This window comes from Cornus florida, unplaced genomic scaffold (assembly GCF_030987335.1).
Source record: "Cornus florida cultivar Cherokee Brave unplaced genomic scaffold, ASM3098733v1 CherokeeBrave_3.0.0_Hap2_Chr06, whole genome shotgun sequence".
Taxonomy (NCBI): domain Eukaryota; kingdom Viridiplantae; phylum Streptophyta; class Magnoliopsida; order Cornales; family Cornaceae; genus Cornus; species Cornus florida.
In genome coordinates, this window is record NW_026775576.1 from 91,613,003 (window position 1) to 91,638,150 (window position 25,148).

General features: G+C 36.0%; 1 protein-coding gene across 2 annotated transcripts; it reads left to right on the forward strand.

The window, feature by feature from the left end:
• LOC132312873 (uncharacterized) lies at positions 1-25,148 on the forward strand. 2 transcript variants are annotated; one of them, XM_059811421.1, is made up of 17 exons: positions 1-310; positions 762-942; positions 4,705-4,803; positions 4,940-5,031; positions 7,242-7,342; positions 10,312-10,402; positions 13,648-13,706; positions 13,827-13,947; positions 14,316-14,384; positions 18,610-18,662; positions 18,775-18,883; positions 20,239-20,409; positions 20,520-20,678; positions 21,214-21,306; positions 23,057-23,239; positions 23,641-23,852; positions 24,478-25,148. In XM_059811421.1, the coding sequence occupies exons 2-17, from the start codon at positions 810-812 to the stop codon at positions 24,863-24,865; spliced, it is 2,133 nt and encodes a 710-aa protein (XP_059667404.1). In that variant the 5' UTR covers positions 1-310; positions 762-809; the 3' UTR covers positions 24,866-25,148. The 2 variants fall into 2 exon arrangements, with proteins under 2 accessions (XP_059667404.1, XP_059667403.1); XM_059811420.1 differs by having other exon boundaries at positions 1-302.

Here is a 25,148-nt window from a genome sequence, read left to right on the forward strand (position 1 = left end):
GGGTTTTAAAAAAACCCTAAAACATAGCCGAAAGAAGCTGCAATAACGCTTCTGCAACCCCACTCCGGCACTGCCTCTGCAACGGCGATCCATCCACTGCACCGTGTTTCGACTCCACAGGCGACTTCAAGGTTGTCTCTCTCTCACTCTCAGTTTACCCTCAGCCACCGACGCCGTCGCCCGTCGACCATCAGCCAGCAAACCTCGAATTTCCTTTGTTGCTCTTCAGGAGAGCCGACGACCGCATCTCTATTTATCGCTCTCTATCCTGCTTAAATTTCTGCTTCTTGAGTCCCATTTATGTAAGCAGGTCTTTGCTCTTGGGATTGATCCTTATCTGAATTGCACATTATATAATTTTGAACACAAAAGTTGCAGCTTTTAAATATATATATATATTTTGCTAAATGCTTGATGCATGATGACTTTTCAATACATGTTTATATCCATTGACCACTAAAGCATATGCATGGAATTCCCCTTTAAATTTTGCTAGTTGTGGTCTAACACTGTATGTTTCAGATTGTATGTTTGCTAGTTAATTCAGTGGACCAAAAAGTCAGGTGTCTGAATGTTTGCTAGTAAATTGAGTTCCCCCTTGAATCAAAATTAATAAGGCGACTTTGTATGATATTTATATTTTTCACTGGGCTAAAGGCTTTTAATTCCTTGTAGCATGAAATTTATATTTTGATTTTGGGTAGGCTCTTAATTATTTTGTTCATTGAGCTAAGCGGCCTTTCTTGTTCATCATTCTCTAGATATATTCTAAAGTACTTCAAGCGACTGGATTGAGAAAGAATCAAAGAATGGCATATCAGGGAGGTAACTTGAAGTCCACCTCCATTAATGGAGTTAAGATGTATACAGTATCAGGACAACACCGTTCTTTGGCCACTTGGCTTCCTCCTAAGAAGCTAAGAGCTCTTCGCAAAGACAAAGGTTTACTTCTGACACTTATCTTCTTTTTTTATTGCTTCCTGCTGTATCAATTTCTACATTTTTTGTTTTTGTTTAAATATTAGAGGTCATTATCTTTTTTTTATCAAAGAACCTGATACATCAAGTAACATATTTGAGTTGTCTCATACATGAATTTCACCATTGATTTTCTTTCTTGTTTAAAATTTAAGGCGGCAGTGTTTATCATAATCTTGCTAGTTGAGACATATCATAAAAAAGAAAAGAAAAAAAGAAACCATGTTTTGTAAGAACTTGATGTAATAGCCCCAAACCATGTTTTGTAAGAACTTGATGTAATAGCCCACTCCACATATGACATTGTCCGCGTTGGGCCTGAGCTTGCACGGTTTTGGTCTTACGTTTTACCTCAAAAGGCCTGGTACCATTTGGAGATAGCACTAGCACATGTAAACACTTCACCTTCACCTTACCCATGCGACGTGGAATTGTGCAACCTGTAGCTTAGTGTCTCGCACCTCCCACATAGGTCGCCACAGTCACCTCGCCAAGGGGGCGTTGCCACATTTTCGGATGGGTTCCGGTTCTAATACCATTTGTAACAACTCAATCCACCACATAGTATGATATCGTCCACTCTGGGCCTGAGCTCGCACGGTTTTATTTGCAAGTCTTGCCCTAAAAGGCCTTATACCATTTGGAGATAGCAACATATAAGCACTTCACCTCCTTCTTACCTAGACGATGTGGGATTGTGTAACATGTAGCTCGCCCAGTGTCTCGCATCCACCCACATGGGTCACCGCAAGGCCCCCAATGTCCCCGTTGGCCACACTTCTGGCTGGGCTCCGATTCTGATACCATTTGTAATAGCCCACTTCACCACATGATATGATATTGTCTGCTTTGGGCATGAGCAGACAATTTGGATTGTTCTACCTGTAGCACTAGCACATATAAGCACCTCACTTTCACCTTACCAAGGCGATGTGGGATTGTTCTACCTGTAGCTCGTCCAGTGTCTCGCACACGTCCGCATAAGTCACCACAATTGATATACAGAGTAACAATTGATATGAATTTCACCATTGATTTTTGTTATTGTTTAAATTTTAGAGGTGGTGGGATTTATCAGAATATTTTTCTTTAAAGAACTTCATATACAGAGTAACGTATTTGAGAAGTATCATATATTCTGAAAAACTGAATCTCAAACCCTTGTTTAAACCCTTTATTTTATATTTTTTCAATGAAAGCTTGATTCACATATAAAGTCTCTGAGAAGTAAGAATGACTTGTAATTTGCACAATAAAATGAAAAGACTTAATGGTTTTAGAGAATTCAGTATGCACCATAGTAGTTAAATCTTTATAATCTGACGACTTGAGACATGCTCCATGCACAAAATATTGCATGAGAGTCATCAACAAGTCTAATATGATTTTACCACCCTCTGAAGGAGCAGGTTTGAAAATATCTGAATTCGCTAATTCAATATGAGTAAGGATGAGTGTCATTAGATAAAAAAGACAATGCCAACTGTTTTCCAAGTTCACATCCCAAACATTGAGATAAAAAAGAATCAAGTGTTCACTGCATACTGTTTTGGTCTAAAATTGGACACATAACCTAGTCCATGGTGCCTAAATTAAAGAAGATAATGAAGGCTGCCAACATGAGCTGAAGCAGAAAACATGGATTGAGATGTTTATGATAGTGAAGTCTACCAAGTCTATTGCCAGAAATCAGCTGTCCAAATTGATGTCCGGTAGAGAAAGAATCAAATGGAGTTGCAAGTATGATGGTTAGCTGACTAATCAAGAATCAGTTTGTGCACAGTTCAGTGACATGAGGAAACTAGGAAAAGTGAAGGTAGTAGAGTAGTTGGACTGGGTAGTAAGAACTTCCTGTCAGGTATAAAAATTTGGGTTTGAGAAGGTAGAAAGCAATTGGAAAGAATAGATGCAATAGAACTCATGTTTTAATAGACACCGGAATCTAAAAGACTTGTAGACCCACTGGTGCCTGAGGAAGCAGGCATTAGCGGAGGCAAAGTAGCAGTCATACTAGCAGCCTGTAATATCATTTCTTGCCGAGCAACATGTGGAGTGATATCAGCAACGAAGTAGCAGTTATATAGGGAACCATTTGTTACTAATCACATGTTAAAGAAGCTTTTCCTTGCTTATATGTGGTATTTTTGAGTTGCCTTTCCAGTTTTCTTACAATACGTACTAACGAAATGAATACCCGAAAGCCCCACTTGGTTTAGGGGAGTGAGGGTATCTCTTTAAAGCAGACGATAGTGAAGTCTCTTTGATCAAATGATGAGTGCGCAAGACAGGAAGACAGATTTCTCAGCAATTGGCTTGGATAGGATGGAATCTAAGTTGAAAATGGAAATCAATGCAGAATTTTGAACACAATGGGCCTTGAGCCACTGAGAAAGTTGATCATAAATAAAAATAAATGCTGCTGATCTCGAGACTTTGCAAGCTTAATACAACAATTGGAATGTGTGGTTTCATTATGGACAACCGCCTCCAGTAATTAGTAATCACTGATAGGAACTCCCGATTTCTACAATCATTTTGATGATCTGATAAACATTCTTGAATGAATTGGTACTCTCGTGCATAACTTGACTGAAGTCACTGAAAATACATACAAACCACTCAGGTATTCCTGTATCTCCTTAGCTTATAGGAGTATTGATCAAGCTGAAGTTGGGAATATGGGATGTACGTTACACTATTATCAATCGACTCTCAATTACATATACCCTTTTTATCAGGTGGATGTGTCTATTCCGTCTAGGCGACCTCACCTATCATGTCCACTCAACACATTTACTTAGATTCAGACTAGACATTATACTTTGTTCCATCAAGATGCAACCTGAACATTATAATTTCTCCCATTAAGTTCTACATCCATTCTTGTGATAATATTATCGGAAGCCTTGGTATAAGGACAAGTGAATCAAGAACACCAAGAGGACAGGTCTATCAAGTTGAGTGAGCACTAGTAGTCAACACAAAAACTTAGTGAACTCTTCTTAAGTCATCCAAATGTTTCAAAGTAGCAACAAACAAAAGAATGTAATCCAAAAATGCTGAATCAAAGTGGAATTTTAAAGTTGAAATCGAACATGAGCAATTTAAGAAGTGAACTCAGGCCAAGATAGCTCTACCGGTTTAACTTTGATGACCGGCTATTGGTGGGCAACCATGAGATATGAAAAAGATGGGATGGAAAAAGCTCTTTCATTCGTTAGATTCCTGTCAGCCTGGGATGATGGAATACAACATCTAACAGCAAAGCAATTTCAGTGAGAGTATGGTTAAAGTGGTACAATATGACCATAGCGGCTGTCCAGAAAGATATTACATTCTAATCTTCAATAACCTTTGAAATTGATGGCACACTTCGATACTCTAATACTGTGTTATGGTGAGAAACAAGTAACTGTTCATTTCTACTAAATCGGGCAAAGCTCAACTACATATGTATACTTGTAATGCACACACTACAAGAATATATATAATAGTATTGGTGTGCCAATAGCTCAGGCAATACAAATAAGTGTTAAAAAGTATGATACTATCAGAAAGATACAGAATCGATTCTACATAGCCGATGTGATGTGGGTAGTATAATCCATGTTCATATTTAATTTATTTATACAAGTGAGCCTTTTACATTTGTTATTCTCAATATAATGCCTATCTTTTATTGCTAGTTTCTCAATTTATGAAATTGTTGCTTCTCTGGTCATATAGACTACATGCAAAGAGTGGAATTGATCCAGGATTTGAGGTTTGAAATCGCAACAACTAAAATCAAAGCAACTCCTGATGGGGAGTTTCTTATTGCATCAGGTGATACAGAAAACTTATTTATTTATTTTTTTGTTGATGTTTTTTATATATAACTTTTAGTGTTCATAATTTCTTTTGTTTTAGATGCTCAGTTGCACAACATGTATTTATCATGCTGATCTACTTTTGAATACAGGCATTTATCCACCACAAGTCAAAGTATATGAGTTAAGAGAACTATCACTGAAGTTTGAAAGACACTTGGTTTCAGAGATAATTAACTTTCAGGTACCCAGTACTCCTTACCTGAGTTTGCTAAAAACTATAGATGGAAGGACTCAGCTCCTATAATCCATATACTATTGCTTGTTGATTTTCCTTTCATTTTCTTTTACTCTGTTGAAGCTGATGGTCTCTAGAAGTATATTATTAAATTTTATAGCTGAGTACTTACATATACAAATCAAACGCTCAATAGTCCTTCATCCAACCAATGTGTGCCTTCATGCATTTACAGGCCTGAAATATTTTACCTTTGATAGCTTATGTGTCTCTGAAATATCTTTTTGTCATAATCTGCCATTTCTGTTTTGCTTGTTCCACTCTTTTTTGTTGGGTTTCAGGGAAAGATTGTAGATCTATGGAGGAGATTATTGTTTCTTTGGCCTCTTTGAAGGTTTGAGGCGCCTTTTGGCCCTTGTGTTTCTTTGGGTTCTGCTCCCCATTTGAGCGTTTTCAATAAAATCTTACTTATCAAAAAAAAAAAAAAAATTGTGTAAACCTAGAATCTAGAGAATTATTCACATTACTCATTCATGCATTTTCTTAACAATGAACAACATAAATGATGGAAGTTGTTGTAAATTTTAGGTCTAGCAAGGCTCCCGCCATTACATGATATTTTTTTCACTGTTCTATTTACCCAGAGGTATTTTTGTTCCATAATTTCCCACAGTGCTTTTTGCACACCTTGTCCTGTGTTCTTTCTTGCCTGCTATTGCCCTTGTGGTGTTGTGGATGTCGTTAGCTTGAACCATGTTGCTTCTTATTGGTTCTTCAGTTGACCTTTATTGCACAAAGGCATGCTATCTTAGACCGAATTTATCCCATTTTTATTCATTTTTTAATCTTGTTTCTAGGAAAAATTAAGGGCAAATAGCATAAATGGCAGATAATGACAAAAAAGTAGACGTAAACCCACCTTGAACTGTCCAGTTGTTACAAAGTGATGTTATAATGATGAAAGTTCCTCTTTATATATATTAAGGAAAATGGTGCCCCTTACTATAAGATTAAAATTAATACATATAACTCATTCGGCATAGTTTTGTTAAGCATTATTTCTGATATTTTTTTTTAATGGTGTGTCTATATGAAATTGAAAATACCTTGGAACAATTTACTTAAATTTTTATTTTGTAAAAATTTGAAAGGAAAAGAAAACCTGAAATGAAAATCATTTTAAAGAAAACATAAATTTTCTTAAATTTATATTTAGGTGCACTTTTGTTAATATAACATCACTTTTCAACAATGGATAGTTCAGGGGGGTTTTATGTTGAAAAATTTTGCAGGGATATTTTGTGCCAAAAACTAAAAGAAGGGGGGGGGGGGGGGGGGGGGAAGGTGGTGGGGGGTGTTTGGGGGTTTATTCAATTTGCCCAATTTTTTTTTTTACATCTTTTTGTTGGATCATTATTTGATTGTAAACTACATTTCAGGAAACTGTTCAATTGAAAAGCAAGCGAGGTTTGCAATTTCAAACACTATGATAGCTTCCATCTTCAAATATACAATTCACTTTATTAAAAGGTTTTCTTAAGTTGGTATAAATAGAGTCTCCTCAATACGCTAGAACCAAAAAAATAAAATAACATAACACCCCTACTTATTGTTGTTTTGGGGGGGGGGGGGGGGGGGGGGGGGGGGTTAGGTGCCTTATGGAACACCAAAGTGCATGGGCTTTCAATTAGCCAAGAAGTCAGACCCTATGTTTGATGATCTAAGGGTATGCCTAAAGATCTAGATGAATCCAAGTTTTTTCAAATAAAAATGCTCATAACACCATGAGCCGTTCCGTGATCCTTGGTAACCCATTGGAAATAAAAAAAACCTCAAAACAAAATCGTTTAAACCCTTAGTGCAAACCTCTCAAAGCTTTCATGGAAAAGTTAGAATATCTTCTTTGATAGCAAAATGGGTTGATACACCCTGAATTAAGAGAGGATGGATACTGTCTAAGTGCTTTTTCTATTTACGTTTTGAAATAGTTCATGTCTTCTCATGTTCTAATCTGATCTCAATACTCGTTAGGTCAGCCTCAATTACTTTTTCCAAGTCATGTTATTTCTGTTTTCTAGTTTAGTTAATTTTATATTTGGAGTCAATATATCTGTGGTGTAGGCTTGCCAAAAATAAATAGTAGCTTTTTTTTTTTTCCCAAACAATATTTATCATGTTTTTGGAATAGTGTTGACTCAGTTTTGTTGCTTAAATAGGTGCTGGCAGATGACTATTCAAAGATTGCATTTCTATGTGCTGATCGTTCTGTTTGTCTACATGCAAAATACGGAAGTCACTACAGTTTGCGGATCCCAAGGTTTATCTTATTTAATATTTCTTTCAGTGATTACACTGTTTATATGTGGTGTTGCAAGTAGTTCCATTATGCATGCCTTATTCTAGTTGTCTCTCTGTGCCACTTGATAATGGAAAGCTGAATCCAAGTCCACCATTGGATTGAATGATATGTTGTTCTTGTAACATGTAAATGTTGTATGTGACAATGTCAATGACATTTTTTTCCTAGCCTTGGAGATGATGATTGATGGTACCAAAATAGGCAAAGGTTTGGAGAACTGTAGGGGGTCATGAGAAAAAGATCCTTGTAATGTCTTCCCTTCCTCAAATGGTAATAGTTGAAGTTGAGATTCATAAGCAAGGTTTGGCCTTAGTGGCTAACTGTCTATTGTTTACATTTTTTCAAATCATTATGTGACAAAAATTTTTGTACACTTTCTTCTTGTACTAAGGTGACATAGGTTCTTATGTAGCTTAAGATGTTCCATGAAAACCACCGAGAGCTCAGCCCAAGTGGTATATCCTCCTTCTAAATGGAAGGTTGCTGGTTTGATTCCCCAATGGGGCAAGTGTGTGTGTATTATTTTCCTAACAGAAAAAAAAACCCAAGACCAGTTGGGACCACACTTGGAGTAAACAATGAAATAAGGAAAACTAAGACCCAAGTTATGCCAAATATGGAATATATATATATGTCCATAATTATAAGTCGAATAATTTGGTTTGCTGGAGCATTCAGTTAGTCAATAATGGAAGCCTTTTTTAAGTGAATGGCAATGACAATGATGTAATGTTGACAGAAAAAATATTCTGGGGATTTTTTAGAAGGATGGATTGTGAATTTTCAAGGTTAAAATACCCTTATGTTAATGGTTCATCCCCTTTTCTGCTTTTTAGTATTTACGGAGAATTTGAAGGAAATGTAATTTTGATCAAAGTACCATAGGAAACAGTTGCAGAAGTTTTTATCTAGGTTATGGTCCCAGTTCAGTATATTTATCCAGTGCTTTGTAATAACATATATTTTTAGCTGTGACATATTGGTTTTAGCAAGTAGCATTTTGAAATACCAAGTGATATAAGAATTTCATCTCGTTTACGGTTGATCTGTTTTCTCCGGAAGGAAGAATATCACAGACAAAATCTGTGACACAGAGTTCTAATGCCAATATGTTGCAATTTGGACTTGTGAACCCCACTAAAACTATGATGTCTTTCACCTTTTAAACCAAAAAGTGTTTGGATACTTTGATCGAGCTTTTGTAAGGTAAAAGCTTGATGGAGGTGAAAAAAAAAAAAAAAAACTTGATGGAGGTGATTTAGTTTTGTGTTCGTGGTAGAGATAACTTAATTTTCATCTTCTAATTGGGAATGTTAGCTCAGAGGTATAGTTGACATTGCTTGTGATTATAGCATAAATCAATGCTCCTTTGGTTGAGTTGATCATAAAATTGTGCTTTGTATGTTGTATGCCCATAGTCTTATTCCTCCCCCGCACCTGGAATTTACCAATGTCTGAAAATTTTATGATATCTAATGGGGATTTAAATTATGTGGCAGCCCATGAAATTTGATGTTTGCTTTACAATCCTTTTGAGACTATTAGACAGTTTAAGATTTTGTATTTGTATAGTATAAGTTGTTATGTATCTTTTTGTTTTTAAATGTTTTCTGATTGTAACTTTGACTAATAATGGATTCTGAGCTAGTTATGCATTTGTTATTAGACATTCAGAGATTATGCAAAAGCATCATAGACAATCTTGTTTTTTTGTTAACAATTTTGTAATATTATGAAGTTATATGTTTACTTATTATATATGGTTTACATGTGTGTTTTTTTTTTTTGTTAATTTTGAGCTTTAAATTTTTAGTGTTTGCTATATATCCTTTTTAATTTCCCCCTAATAATGATTTGACAAAAAATGATTCCGCAATCAATATGTTTCTTGGACTATGTCTGCCATGGCTGAGCGGTTCCTAAATAGCAGTGTGGGTCATAAAGAAACTTAAAATTTCCTGCAAGTGTACTAGTTGTATTATATGGAGAGAAAAGAAGGATATTCTAATGGGAAAATATAATATAAAAATGTTTCAGAATGTAAAATGGTAATTACTTCCTTCCTCAAATTTTAGTTTGGCAAAAACTTTAAAAATATAACACAGGATATAGTTAACTGGTGGAAACAAACCTCCTTATCTTACTCCCCGTGATCATGTATAATCCTGACATCTCATACTGTATGAAGTTGACTGCTTGAAATTGAGTGAATGGAGCAGCAGTAACACCAACCCGCCCCGCCCTGCCCTGCCCCCCGGGGGTCCTTCTGAAATTCACATTCCAGATGTACTTAATTCTAATTTGTCGAATAATATACCTTATCCATCACCTTTAACATGTCTGAAAGCCAGAAAAAAGCTTTGATGCACAGTGCCTAGTTTCTGAGCAACCCTCCACAGAATTTTCTTTCTATTTATATTGTAATTATTGATTCTTTTGCGAATTGATCCATTAGTTCCTAAATTTATATCCAGTATGCACTATGCCTTCTTTATTTCTGTTTTTGCGTTGACCCCCCATCATCTTCACTATTGGAGTTGGGCCGGAATTGTTGATCAACTGCTTCATTATTTTATTACATGTTAGTCTCTGTTTCTTTTACTCATATCTCGACTAGATCAATAACACGATATCCCCCTCCCAAAAAAAAGAACAGAAAAGGAAAAGAGAATGAGAAAAAGAAATCTCCTAAGGCACTTTGTGTTTCCTCGAACGCTAAGATTTAATAAGTTCATGACACGAGTTTCCATTATATGGCGCCTGTGGTTTCTGCATTTGGCTTTGATAATATTCCACTATATCCCCTAAAGTTGGGAATAGCCTTGTTGAGTCGAGTTGAGTTTTTACTGCATACATTCATGTACAATTGTACATATATATTTGTGGGTGTGAGTATAATGTGTACATTTTGCATTACTTTTTAACAGGATGGGAAGGGATATTGCATATGATAGCTGGTCCTGTGACTTGATTTGTGCAGCCTCTTCTCCAGATCTATACAGAATAAATTTGGAACAGGTTTTTTCCTTAGCTTCATTTGTTGCAGTAGTTGACAGTTGTTAGCAGTATTCATTTTCTTTTGTTCATTAAGAAACCAAAATTATTTTGAAATGGAACTGCAAAAGACGAATATGAAAGGAAAGGAGATCATCCAGTAGAAGTAGGGTGACATTAAAGGAACAAGAAAACCTAAGTTGAAAGTAAAACACTAGAAAGAATTAATACACACAGCTGTAATACAGGGAGAATCATCAAATCCACCTCCAACAACCTCTTTGAGGGTAAAGTGACCTCTAAAAGACATCAAGTTGGTTGACAACTTGACCCTCTTCTTTGATAACATAACATTAATTGCTAATTCTTTCTATCTTTCAATGGCGTTTATGTTGTGGAATCCAGAGGTTTCGTAGGACATATATTCTACTTTCATGTTTACCTGGCATGATAACGGGCTCGTAAGATTTAACTGTTAAAAACATGCAAAACTAGAATCTCTGTATCTAGAGTCTTATTCATTCTGAACTTATCTCATATGAGTAAGCTCGTGTTTAGTGCTTCTGTCAATATGTTGTCTTTCTTTTTGTTGTCATGATTCAGGGCCTCAGGCGTTGAGCAATAGACTAGTAGTGAGAGTGCAGTGATAATAATGTTGTCAATTTCTGTGAGGTCGTTGTCTTGGTCATTCTAAATTTATACAGCAGATACAGTGAAAGGTAATGAATGGCTCATAGGGGCTGCAACCTTTTTAATGTTGTCATTGTTCCCCTACCCTCCGTTCACCAGTGGATCGTGATGTCATATCATTGTTGTCATGACTGTGTATTTGTTGATTTTTGAGATTTTACGTTTCATTATAATTTGCTCGGTAAGGTGTCTGATGCTGTACAATAGATAAGTGTCTTGTGGAACTTATACAACCTGAAGGTTGTGAATACTTAAGTTAATGGAAATAGATACGGTTATTACTTTTGGAGTTTTTGTTGACTGGTGGTTTTATAAGAACATATAATGAACTACTTTTTTTCAGCTACTAAGCTATGCAGTTTCTTTTATCACCCTGTCTTTGGTGGGATATATGAATTCTTAAGGTTGTCCAGATTCAAACTAGGATAATATGTTTCCTTATTTTTGAAATTATCAAGTTGCCTACCACCACTCTTTCTCAAAGGGTACTTTTGGGTTTTGCAAAGGTGTTTGACTCAATTTTATGAAAATACTAATTTCTTTACGTTTATTTGTTGGTACTTTCAAGTATAACTATATAGTTCAAACTTTGCTTCAGTTTGTTTCTTTGCTCTGTATGCTTATTTAAGAATCTTCTGAATTTATTTTAATATTTATTCTCTCTTATCCACACACGCTCCCACCTCATTTCTGTTTTTTTGTTCCATTCTATTTTGATGACGGATGTGTTTTGTCGAATTTTCCCCATCATTTACAGGAAACTTTATAGTTTTTCTTTTTTTTTTTTTTTTTTTTTTTTTTTTGTCCCCCTTTTTTGGTCTGCTTTTCAGTGATAAAAAATAGACTTTGCACCTCTCATTTGCAGTTCACAAGATGGCTCGAGTCACTTTTTGGTTGCTTGTAGGGAAAAAATAAAACCCATAAGATCTTCTTCGCTGTTACGAAATTATTTAATATTATATATATATATATATATGTATATATATATATTTGTTGAAGTATTTTGGCCAAATTAACATGGATATCATTCCGTTCTCTTCTTTGGTAACCTTTGGGTTAAAAGTTGGCAATTGCTACTAAATTACCATAGCATTCACATTGACGGCTTTTTTAGTTAGTTGGATTTTGGGATTCTGTGGTAAGGATAATTTTTGAATACTTGTCATCTTTATTTCTTTGAAGGGTAGAGCCTCTCAATATAAACTACTTTAGCAAAAAGAATAGTCTACTTTTTAGTTGTACAAAAATTAATTAGGTGGCTAATAGGATGGTGCAACCTCTGGCGGACTTCTCGCGGATTAGGTTCCATTAGGAGGAACAAAATCTCTCAAATTCCAGGGTGGGCTTGTAGGTTGTAAGATGGTGGCTAGGAATCATGTTTTGGTAAGTATAAATGGGAGTACTCACAAGGAATTTGAATGCTTCTCTCTATTTGATTTGGAGAAATACGGTCTTGCTTCAAATTAATTGTTGAGATTCTAACCCCCTTTTTTCTATTTGAGAGTATTGATTGATTGATTCACTTGGATTTTCAGATCTCAAATTTTATTTGATTTATTTGTGTTTATATCTTTTCCATCTCATATGAAGGCAAATACTAAAATTGTCTGGTGGGAAGATGCTTCTTCTACAAATAGCTTTTAGAGATCGAATAGTCTTTCTTTGATCCAAGACGTTAATAACATGGGTTTTGTTGGTTTTTATTGGTCGCGCTTCAAATTATTGAGATTCTAACCATCTTTTTTCCTTTTTGAGAGTATTCATTGATGCTCAAATCACAATTTTTTTTTTGGTGTGTGCATGTCTTCATTACTTCTTTTCTATATCATATTAGGGTAAATACTAAATTGTCTGGTTGGAAGATGCTTTTTTTACAAATAGCTTTTAGAGATTGAATAGTCTTTCTTTGATCCAAGCGTTAATAACATGGTTTTTTTCCTCGGTTATCCTTATTCCCTTCAAATTCTGTTTTTGTTAATGTCGTCCACAAATGAATTTTGGCTGTCAACTTCTTTTCTAAAGTGTTCATACTTTTTATGCTTCCTTTCTTCATTCATGTGTGATGTCAATTCTACTCTCTTTGTTGTGTGCTCAGGGTTCTTCTTCCTTTTCCCCTTTCATATGATTAGCTTAATAAAATGGAACCTTCATGTCCTTCCTATATAGAGAGGCAGTAAAATCCATTGTACATGTCCCCGGAGGATTCTTTTCCTTCTTCTTCTATTATTATTATTAATTATTTTTGTGTATATGTTTTTGTAGTCACATATATAATATGACATCTGTTTTTAATCTGTTCTTTCCCTATATATAAACATCATGTCAATCATTTATTCACGTTTGAGATCCATACTGGAAAACTGATAAAGGCAAATGCCAATATGTCTTCGATTACATATGATGAATAATTTCACTTGAATCACCTAAAATCACTTTATAAACAAATTTATCTTAAATTTCTTCGTGTTCACCGTGGTTGGTATCATGCTCATATTTACTGAATTTCAGTTGCTTTCCACGTCACATTTATTAAGCTGCTTTACATTCAGGGTGCAAGACTTTGACATATTTCTTCACAGGGGCGTTTCCTTTCCTCACTCAGCACACGGTCTCCAGCACTAAATGTAGTCTCTAGAAGGTAGTGGAACTTAAGCTATGGTAGTGCCCATTTCTTGTCATTGTAGCAATCAGGAATTGTTTGCTTGGTGATCAAAATATGCTTATCCAATATTTGAGGCAGTTTTGTTTTTTAATTCAGCAAGCTTCACGGATTAGTTGCCTGTGGTGGCGATGATGGTGCCGTGGAATGCTTTGACATGAGATCGAGATCTTCAGTTGGTAGGATAAATGCTGTTGCACCTGCTGGTGACGTTGACCAGGTAGCCCTTCTACTTTTTGATCCAGTGATTCAGAGCAACTTTTATTGAATGTCAATTGGAATTTGGAATATGTTGATTTTTATGAATGTCAATTGGAAGAATGTACTTTTGCGCATATATGATGCCTAAAATGCAATCATTGTGGATCACCTGCTTGGCCCTTTATGTACGGAAAATCATTGCAAACGAGTTGGTTTGATGGTTCTATTAAAGAGTCATCGTGTATTAATCCAGGATTTGTTACTATTGGACTATTTTATGATATTTTTTAATCTCATTCTTAAACAAACCTTTTTCCAGTCAAAACAAAAACCCTGCAAAATTTCATTGACTCAGAACTTATCTAATAATATATGCTGAATTTGTAGGAGGTTACTGCAGTTGAGTTTGATGGAGAGGGAGGTTACCTCATGGCTGTTGGAAGTAGTTCTGGAAAGGTATGACATCAGCACCCAATATATTGTTATAGTATTATATGCCGTTTTGATAATTTTTGCTATAGTTTTTATGGCTAGTGATTAAATCTTCTCAATGAGTGAATTGGATACAATCCAGATAAACTTTACTCGGAAAGTCCAAAGGAGAGTTTCTGTTGAGCATAAGTTAGCACTTTTAATATTTTCAGCAACCAAAGGAGGGGTTTGGAAACATGGTGAGCCAAAACTGAGGTAGTGGATGCCGAATGGATGAAGAATAGTTGCTCCTATTGTGAATTTATGGGTAGTCTCATTCTTTTGAGAAATCATGAGACCTTGGAGTTCTGTTGATGGAAAAAGGGGCATATGATCTAGAAAACTGTTGAGGTTGTCAGCTATTTAGAAGAGGGGTCATTGCACAAATGAAAATGGAAATGACTAGATAATACCACTGTGTTGTGGCATTTGTGGAGAGTCAGGAACCAAAATCTCCACAATGGATATGCTCCTGCTGCTAGCCAAACAGTTTTTTGTGGGAATGGTTTGACAGTGAGGGCATTCTTCCATCTGATTTACTGATGCAGTTGCTGGATGGTATGCTTAGTGAGTGGATTCCCTGCTTATTGGGGGCAGCTGGGTGTTTTGGCTTGCTGGATTATTTGTGTTCGCTGTGTCTGTCTTGGCTCCAATATCATCTCATTAAACCTTCGAGATTTGGAACGATACCTTTGAAATTCAGAGTTGAATCATCTCTAACGTTGGGTCTCTTATTTTAGTTTTTATTTTTATTTTTTAATGCAATTAGGCTAAATAGTTGGGCATTATATTTAAAATGACTAAATTTATTTGCCCAAAATGGGTTGTAGGCTCAAATAAATTCAGAAGAACATAACAACATGATTTAGTAGGATTATGCTATCCTACGTGATCTACAATCCTACTTTCGATTCTATCGATCCTACCGTGATTCTACCAATTGTACTGCGATTCTACATTCCACCATTTTTCATGTAATATTTGGCAATTTGAGATCGTAGGATCATAAGATTCCATGGTTTGTAAGGTTCTAGGTTGAGGGATGTTCTGGATGGAGTTATTTTGGAATCCCAAAATGCCTTCTTCGGTGGTCACCAGATTCTTGACTTAGCTCTAATTGCCAGCGAGTGTGAATTCTAGGTTGTGCAATGGTGTTCCAGGGGTTCTTTGTAAACTTGATATTGAGAAGGCTTACAATCATGTCAATTGGATCTTCTTGTTTTATTTGTTGGAGAGAATGGGTTTTTGGGAGAGATGGAGGAGGTGGATTGAGTTTTGCATTTCCTCAATGAGGTTCTCGGTTCTTATGAGTAGGTCCCATATCGGTTTCTTTAGTAGTTCGCAGGGTTTGAGGCAGGGAGATCCTCTTTCTCCTTTTATGTTCATCATTGCGACAGAGGCTCTCAGCAGGCTTACGAGGAGGGCAGTGGAATTGGGCTTCATTAGAGGATTCAGGGTGGGTATGGACTCGGCCCATCAATTGTAGATCTCTCATTTTTTGTTTGTAGATGATACTTTGGTAATTCGTGATGCATGTGTCCCAATTGAGATATTTGAGGTGCGTTTTGACAGGCAGTGTCTGGCTTGAAAGTCAATATAGGAAAGACTGTGTTAGTCCGTGAGGGAGGTTATGGAGATTTCTTCAATGGCTGACATTCTTGGTTGTGGGGTCAGCTCCTTTCCAATTTCTTATATGGGATTGCCCTTGGACTCGCCATTGAGGAAAGTGGTTGCTGGGACCCTGTGGTCAAGAGGTTCAAGAGGAGACTAGCCGGGTGGCTGTATCTTTCGAAGGCCGGGAGGGTCACTTTGATGAAGAGCATACTATCAAGCCTTCCTACCTATTTTCTCTCTTTTTCGGATTCCCTCCTTGGGGCCTTAGGAGGATTGATAGACTCCAACGAAACTTATGGGGTGGTAGGGTTTTTGCTGGGAGCAAGTGTGCACGTCGTTCTAGTTGGGTGGTTTGGGGATCAGAAGGGTGGTTTGGGGATCAGAAGGGTGGTGCCTTTTAATAAGGTGCTTCTGGGTAGTATTTGTGGAGATTTGGTGTTGAGCTTCACAGAGTTTGGAGGAGAGTCATCTCGACCCGGTTTGGGGAGGTGATAGGTGGTTGTTGCTCTCTCGAGGTGAGAAACTTTAGAGGTGTTGGTGTTTGGAAATTTATCTGGAGGGGTTGGATGAATTCTAACAAATTTATCTGGAAGGGGTGGGATGAATTCTCTAAGCCTATCAAAATTTAGGCAAGGTGGTTAGAGTCGGGATTCTATGTAGGATTGATGAGGAGCACATAGGGATCACATAGATCGTAAGATTTTATAAACTACTAGAAAAATAACTCTATCTAACTATCTTAATCAAATATATTCCCTAAGTAGAGAATGAGGCTAAATAACCAGGGGCGGAGCCAGAAAAATTGGTTTTGTGGGGCCAATTTATAAATCTATTCTAATATATTTTTTTATAGTATTATTATTATTGGTATATATATATATATATATATATATATATATATATATATATTGAGAAAATACAATCCAAAAGATATGGAAAAAAAATGAACCTAAATAAGTAGTGATCAAAACTATTATAAAAAATAAAATAAATAAAAAAATTGAGAGGGAGTGGTAAGTTAAAAAAAGAGGTAAAGGAAAAAAGTGTTCAAGAGTAGAATTTTATTCAACAATTGTTTCAAATTCTCAAAAATTCAATTTTAGATTTTTTTTTGTTTGTTTTTTGTTTTGTGGTCTCACCTACTAGAGAGCCAAGGCTTGGTATTTCTCTATTGGCCTAGAGGAGAAGGCCATACTTTGATTCCACTTCGCAAAAGATGCATCACTATTACCTTGATGAAATATTAATAGAAAAATATAAGATTTTAACTAAAAATAAACGAACAAAATTGAGAAGTGGTTTACCAACTTGTATAAGGAGTAGCTATAGAATTTGTCATCTAACAAGGGATAACTAAAAATATTAGCATTTATGATGGATAATATTATTGTTGTTGGCATTCTTCTCATCTTCATCTCATAATAAAAATTTTAGTTTTTCCTATTCCCAATGCTTCCAAGAGTAGACGGAGATTGACATATAATTCTAAATATTTTTCTTGTAAACATATCATTTAACGTAAAAGATTGACAACGGTGAGCCCAAGGGCAATTTCATTTTGTAGCTTTCTTAGCGAGCCCAAGGGCAATTTGGGTTCTTAGGGCCTTTTTTGGTCCTTCTGTAGCTTTCTTTGGCCGCGTTCCCCATTTGACTGCATGCTTTCTAATACAATCTAACTTATCAAAAAAAAAAAAAAATTCCACGATCCGGATCGGGATTTCAACATCCATGCTCAGGACCATAGCTGTAAATGGGGTTTATTTTGAGGTTGTTAGTTAGTCTAGACTTTATATGGATCCTGTTTAACTCCTTTTGTTCTTGGTATTTTGTTTGCAGCCTTTTGGAAGTGGGTTTTCTCAATAGTTGTATTTAGGAGGGGTTTGCCTTTCCCTTGCTCTCCAGTATAGTTGTTTGTTGAAATAAAAGTGTACTTGGGGAGGGAAAAAAATGACTAGATAAAAGAATTTTATATATGCTATCTGGGCTTAGTGAGTGGGAGATTTTTATACTTGCATAGGAAATTAATAGGTACTTGGGTCATATGTTACTTAAAGGCATTATGGAAGAATTATTGATGGATACAAAGAAAGGCTGTGAGGTTGTTTATTGTTTTATAGCTATGATAGTACCACTACCATTACCAATACTGAACTGCTAACATCTGTTAGAAGTTATATATAAACTATTGCTAGTATCTAATATATTTTGTTTGTTATATATATTTACAACGGAGTAAGGAAATAAGTAATAAGAATGAGAAATGGTGGTCATGGGTCTGAAATAGGAAACAGTCCCCAGGCCCCACAGTGGTAGGAGCTTCATGCTTTGGGCTAGCACTTTTTAAAAAATTTGAGACATTTCAAAGTTTAGTTAATGTTTGGGATTTATTAAGGAGGTTATAAAGGAAGAATTTGGTGGTGTTGGTATGCAAGTTGTGTGTTAGTATCTGCTTGGAGGTTATTTTTGAGAACTCGAATACATGTTCTTTTGATGTTTCCTTTTAATATGTAGCTTTACTTATAAACTTGTTCTTTGTTTTTGAGTTTACCTCCTTTCTTGATAATCTTTATTTATCTATAGCTTATCGGATATGCAGGTGCTGATTTATGACTTGCGTTCTTCTTCTCCTATGCGAGTGAAGGATCACATGTGAGTTAACCTCTACAAGCTGGTCTTGCATATGGATGGTGCAACAAACCATTGAGTTATTTTTTCTTTGCTTATTGGTTGTTGGTTCTTGCAAACTGTGAATGTTTTATAGGTATGGCAGCTCAATATTGAACATTAAGTGGCATCGAACTCTGAACTCTGAGCGACCTAAGTTGATTACTACTGATAGTCATATTGTGAGAATTTGGGATCCTGAGACTGTAAGTTACTCTTTTTAATTCTTTTGAAACGATTATGAGAACAAATTAGAGTTTGTAATCTGTTCAAAAACCTGAAAATTCCTCAAATCTTTTTAAGACTGCTTGTTTTTTGCATGCGGATAATGTGAGATTGTCTCCAAAATGTTGTTTTTTTTCACATGACGACTGCGCCATTCAAAGCAAAAGGCTATGCACCTTCTAATATTGTAATCATACTCATTTTCTTTAGTTTACATTGCCTTTGTGTTACCCAACCAATAAGGATTATTGGGTGTCTTTGCGCACACACATTCATCTGGAGAGTCAGCTACATCTTGTGAAGTGTAAGAATTCTTTTCTTACACCCCGTTGATAACTTTTTGTGATGTTGTGGCCCGAATTTTGTTTTGGAACGCGACCCGGTTGACCTGAAGAGTGAGCTTTGTGCGGCGCTAAGGAATTTTTTTGACCCGTTCTTTGCTTGCAGGTTGTGGAGTCATGGACCCTGTTGAGAACTTTCTTGTAGCCCGGTAGACAAGGGTGTTTAGGGTTTGGAGTGGGGGGAGGAGAGACTGAAAATCGCAGAATATGGAGCGAGAGCGAGAGCTAGGGTTTGGGGGGCTGAAACTTGTAATCTCCTAATTTTTGCATAGTGAAAATTTTCACTGGATCTTCACCGTGGACATAGGAACAATTTGTGTCGAACCATGTAAATCTTTGTGTTCTTTGTGTGGCGTGCCAACTTTTCTGTTGTGATTCTTGTTTTGTTCTCGGTTCACTTTGTTTGTCGTAACACTTTTTGTAGGACTTGTCTTTGCCAAGCCAATGGTGAGATTCCATACTTTTACCCTGCTTGTCACGCACTCCAAATATAAAGTCGACTGCAGTTGGGTCAGTGTCTGATCCAAAACATTACATTCCTCCTAATAAAGTAGTAGAATGGAATTCTAATCTAGAGAGGAATATTAGTGGGGCAGTTCTTAATCTTTGATCAGCTTATATTTTGTAAACATGATAATAACCACATACACAAGGTTTAAGGATTTTTTCCTTCCCTCAAGAAGGTGGGATGAGGTAGGGTTCAATACTCATTCCTTGGTCCTTTCGGACTGGAGAAACAATGAGGACAACTAATGTGAGATGCTAATTTTTGGAAGTGGATTTCAAAACTGATGGTTCTTGTGTATACGACACCTTCAGTAATTATTTGGACAATAAACTTATGAATACTGCTACTTTTACTGCTCTCATCATCATTATTTTTCAAAGTTTTCTATGTTTTTTCAGCTGATTTGTGTTTCCAGCTAATAATTGTTTGATATTAATACATATAACAACTGCATGAATAATTGTTTGATATTCTTTTATGCTGTCAGGGAGAAGGCATGACCAGCGTTGAACCAACAGCTGGAACAATAAATGATATATGTCTGTTTGGTGAAAGTGGGTTGATGTTGTTGGCCCTGGACAACAGTCAGATACCATCTTATTTCATACCTGCCCTTGGACCTGCTCCTAAGTGGTGTTCGTACCTAGAAAATTTAACAGTATGACTATCAAATATTTCTTATTTATTTTTCTTTGACTTCAGTGCCTATGATCCACTTCTTGGATCTTAAGTACAGGTGGTAATGTTCCTATTTGGTCTCTCTTACAGGAAGAGCTGGAGGAGGGTGCACAAACAACTATCTATGATGATTTTAAATTTTTGACAAAAGAAGAGCTTGAAAAGTTGAACTTGACGAATTTGATTGGCACCAATCTTCTTAGAGCCTACATGCATGGTTTCTTTATTGATTATCGGCTGTATAAAAAGGTGATTACTCCTTGTTTAAACCTTATTTCTCATGCATAATGTGATGTCCCATTGAGTGTTATTTAAGCTGTATTATTGGCCCTTTAATGGGAAGCTTAACATTATTTTAATTGGTCTCTTTGGGGATGAAATATTTTACAATATAAAAGTTTTGCGTCTACAAAACAAATTGAGAAATCACAGAAAGTAGGTTTGAACTGTTGCAGGAATCAAAGTAGACAATATCTTCAGAATTTAGTTTTATTTAGATGAAAATATATATATATATATATATATATATATATATCTGTAATATACAGTGAATACTTTGTTACTGTTACTATGCGGTTATGATATCCATTGTAAAAAAATTAACAAATTATAAGTCCTTTGCTGAATTGAATTGTGTTCTGTTATTAAAATTCAATAGTTCTAAATGCAAATGGTGTTGAAGTATATGTTTCAAGGGGTGTGGTTGAATGGCTGTTGGAATTGGATTTCACCTTTCTGGAATGACCTAATGGTATTTAAATCAATTTTTTTCTGTACTCGGCAGGCACAATCATTGGCAGATCCATTTGCATATGATACTTATAGAGAGCAGCGAAAGCAAGAGAAACTGGAAGCTGAACGTGCCTCTCGAATTACGGTTAGTTTTCACTTCTGTAGAATTATTGGTGCTAAAATTTTGTTTGAACCACTTTGTATTTGGCCAATGACATTGAGAGTTTATGGCAACTTGTTTGGAGTTAGATTCGTATTGTTCCTATCATCCGTGTAGTCCTGTAGAGATATTCATATGGACGTGAGGACGGTGCCATAGTGTTTGAGTGTCACCCTGGTCTTCTTAGCGCTAGTCCCCTTTTTTGTTTTATTGATGGACTTGGTAACAGCCGAAACATAGTGATATGCATGATGAATAGATGGAAGTTTTGTGATTTTGTGACATATCGACTATCCTTGAATGATGGAACAACCAAACAACTAAAGGAAACATGTTCTCGCACATAGTAGATACCAGAAGCACACTCTTTTAAGATGCTTGATACTGGCCTAGCAAATCATTGCACAGTAACTGCCTATAGAAGACAATATAACGTGAACATCTTCCTGGACATTCATAGCCTAAAAAAGATTGGATGTTACCAAACATGAAAGATCACCCGATTCAATAATTACAAAGTTTGAGTGATATATGCAGATATGTAGACATACATATATTATAACAAAGTACTTTTTGTGAATAAAAAGGGGTTCTCATCAGTGATATTGATATATATCTCTGAAACTTACTAAGATAAGATGAAACTCACTGAAACCAAAGTGGTTTTGACTGCTTTGAGCTCACTTTGTAGGATATTCTACTAAAATTGATGCACATGGAATTTGAAACTCAAATACAGTTGATCTGGTGTGACCATCTACTTAAACATTTAATTAGGCCTTTTCACTACTCAATATTAACTTTTTCCTTCAGACTTTCTGGTATGGTGATAGAAGAAACAGAGCAAAGAAGCATATCAGGCATGAAAGAAGAAACAAAGTTACATTATCTTTCAGGATAAAACATATCTATTATCTACTGGGTAATTTTCCATGAAATTGAGAGACATATGTATCTGTATTTTAGATACCGAAGTTATAGTGGGGTCTACATTCAGAGTATCTTTAGGCCTTTTTAAGAAGATAATTTATATTAGTTGACAAAGGAAACTTATGGTGGCACCCAAATTGAAAAATAAAGAAATAAAAAAGAGAGACTATTAGAGTTTTTTTTCACATGGAGCCTTAGGCAACCGCCTTATTGGCATTACAGATGGGCTAGCATTGCAGTGCTTAGTGCGAGCCTTAGGCAACAGCCTTATTGGATTCATCCTTGCCTCCACGGCTTCAAGCCTCAGACACTGTAACAAGTTTCCTAATACATTTTTTTAATTTCTACTTGTCAAATTTTATTTTTTTTCAAATTTCTGTAGCCTATTATGGGATCTTGTGTTGGGCAAAATTTAGTCAAGTTTGTAGTGTTAGGAACTAAAAATCAGTTCAGATATTTATTACATCAATGCTTCGTCTGATTGCCAAATGAGGCAAGCAAATAAACTGGAATTTTAAGAGGTTGCTTTTGGAATGAATTCTTGCCTTTTTTTTTTTTTTGTCCCTCTCTTTTATCTATTCTCATCAATCACATAAAAAACTAATTCTTATGGTTCCTTTTATCGATTTCACCAATATTGACCTTCAGTTGGTGCTTTAATAAAAACAAATGATCGCTAATGTTCGACTATTACACAGCTTTGACAAATAAAGGGGTGACTGGTGTGGGAGACTTTTGTGTGTCATGGTCCGAATTCTGGCATATTATGTATTTTGAACTCTCTTATTCCTTGTTTTTTCTGCAGATTAAGAGGAAATTGCCTAAAGTTAACCGCATTCTCGCAGCTCGTCTACTTGAGAATGAAGAAGCTGAAAATGAAAAGAAGGATGCTGATAGTGCTGATACTAAGAAAACATCCAAGAAAAAGAAAGGACTCAGCAGTGAGGTTCTGAAAGATGAGCGATTTGCAGCGATGTTTGAAAATAAGGTACATAATAAAACGACCATTTGGCTTAATGACAAACTCTGCTAGTAATTGTAAGGAATTGATTGCATCCACCTGTTTAGATGAAGTGTAAATAAACAAGAACCTGCAAATGAAGGATAGACACATATACATGTGTGATTTTAAATTTGTTGCATTATAGCATCAAGTGTTTTGACAGCTTACAGCAAGTGAAGAATTTGAAATAAAACTGCTGTTTGAAAATTATTTATGATATGCTAGTTCACCATGCTTGTGTTCACTCTCATGTTAAATTGGGGATAACCTGTCTTTTGCATGTTTGATTTTGTTTTATTTCTGCATATTTACATTTTCTATGAAGTTCATGAATTTCTGTATTATATTATATCTTTCTTTTTTTTCTCTTTAATTGTTGTGTCCAGGAGTTCGAGATTGATGAATTTTCACAAGAGTATAAGGCTTTACACCCTATGCCTTCGAAGAAGGAACCATCCTTGGTGGAGGAACATTTTGAGCCTATTATGGAAGATGAAGATCAGAGCTCAAGTGATTCTGATGCATCAGCAGCTCCTGAGTCATCAGAAGACGAGCACGGCAGAAGCGAAAGAAAATTTAGGAAGAAACAAGTGCCAAGGTTAGATGCTTCTATCCAGTATTATGTGAAATTATCGCACTATTAATCATATATTATACAATATTTGTACCATATAATTGCTTTCCACCCTTGTATTTTATGGATGAGTAACATTTTTTGTTTCATAAAATATTACTCCGTATATCAGTCTCCAATTAAGATGCCTGAAAAGGAATCTATTGTAGGAAGCAGACTTTCTTATCTTGGGGAATTCGAATCCCTTCGAGTGGGTCCATTGTACACATAGTGCATTCATATACACATGCTTACATTTACATTATATAACACAAATTTCAATTTCATATGCCCTCAGATACCTGACGTTATGTTCTAAAACAATGTTTAATGTCATGTCAATGCAAGGAGAAATATTACAACATAGTTATCGATTACTCTAAACCAGCTTGATCCATATGTTTGACATTTGATTGGGTCAACAACTATTTGATGGTTTTAGCCCCAACTTTAGCTGGTTTAATTATATACAAGTGGGTCCATTGAGTGTAGGGTCCTTTCCTTTCTCCTCATGCTGAAATCACATGATCAATTGATTGATTGATTTATTTATTTTTAATTAAAGTTGGTAACTGATTTGTGCTCGTTCTTTCTAAAATTAAACGTGCAGATTGTATGAAGTTAAAGATGAACGGCATGCAGAAGCATTCTGGAACCGTGTATCGCTTGCAAAGGAGGACTCTCTGTCATTAGGGGAAAGGGTTGCATCTCTGGCTGATGAACGGCAAGCTTCAGGTGCCTTGAATGATGTCAAGTTGGGACCGGGAGGATCTCGACAGATTTCCTTCCTTTCTAGAAGCTCAGCAAAGTATAGGGAAGATGATGGTGACGACAAGGAAACACATCGTGAAAAGAGAAGGGGAGTCCAATCACTGAAGCTGAAGCCAGATGGGTCAGGGTTTAGAGGGCGTGGGCGTGGGCGTGGGAGTGGGAGTGGGAGAGGGAGAGGGAGAGGAGGGAGTCGGGGCAGTGGCGGCAGAGGAAGAGGTCGGCGATGAATTTTTCCCATATAAACAACATTCAGGTCATCTTTGCTTGGGATCTTAGGTCAGCCATATATTGGATATTCAAATGGGGATATCTAAGAAGTGGGCACTTTAGTCGAGATTTACCAGAGGATATGCCCAGGTAGGAGAGGGTTCTTCCTCTTTTTTAGTTTGGGTTTGGGGATAAGTAAGTTAAATATGCACGTCAAATTTCTGTGAAATTTAGTATTCATTTTCTTCAGTCAGGATTCTTGTTGTTCAATTTAATTTAATTTAAAATATCTTTTTACTTTTA

What these genes read in the sequence shown, in the direction of transcription:
- LOC132312873 (XM_059811421.1), top strand. Translation starts at nt 810, where the DNA reads ATGGCATATCAGGGAGGTAACTTGAAGTCCACCTCCATTAATGGAGTT. An exon ending in CTGCTGGTGACGTTGACCAG is followed by an intron (nt 13,948 to 14,315) that starts GTAGCCCTTCTA and finishes CTGAATTTGTAG; the next exon opens with GAGGTTACTGCAGTTGAGTT. An exon ending in CGTACCTAGAAAATTTAACA is followed by an intron (nt 20,410 to 20,519) that starts GTATGACTATCA and finishes TCTCTCTTACAG; the next exon opens with GAAGAGCTGGAGGAGGGTGC.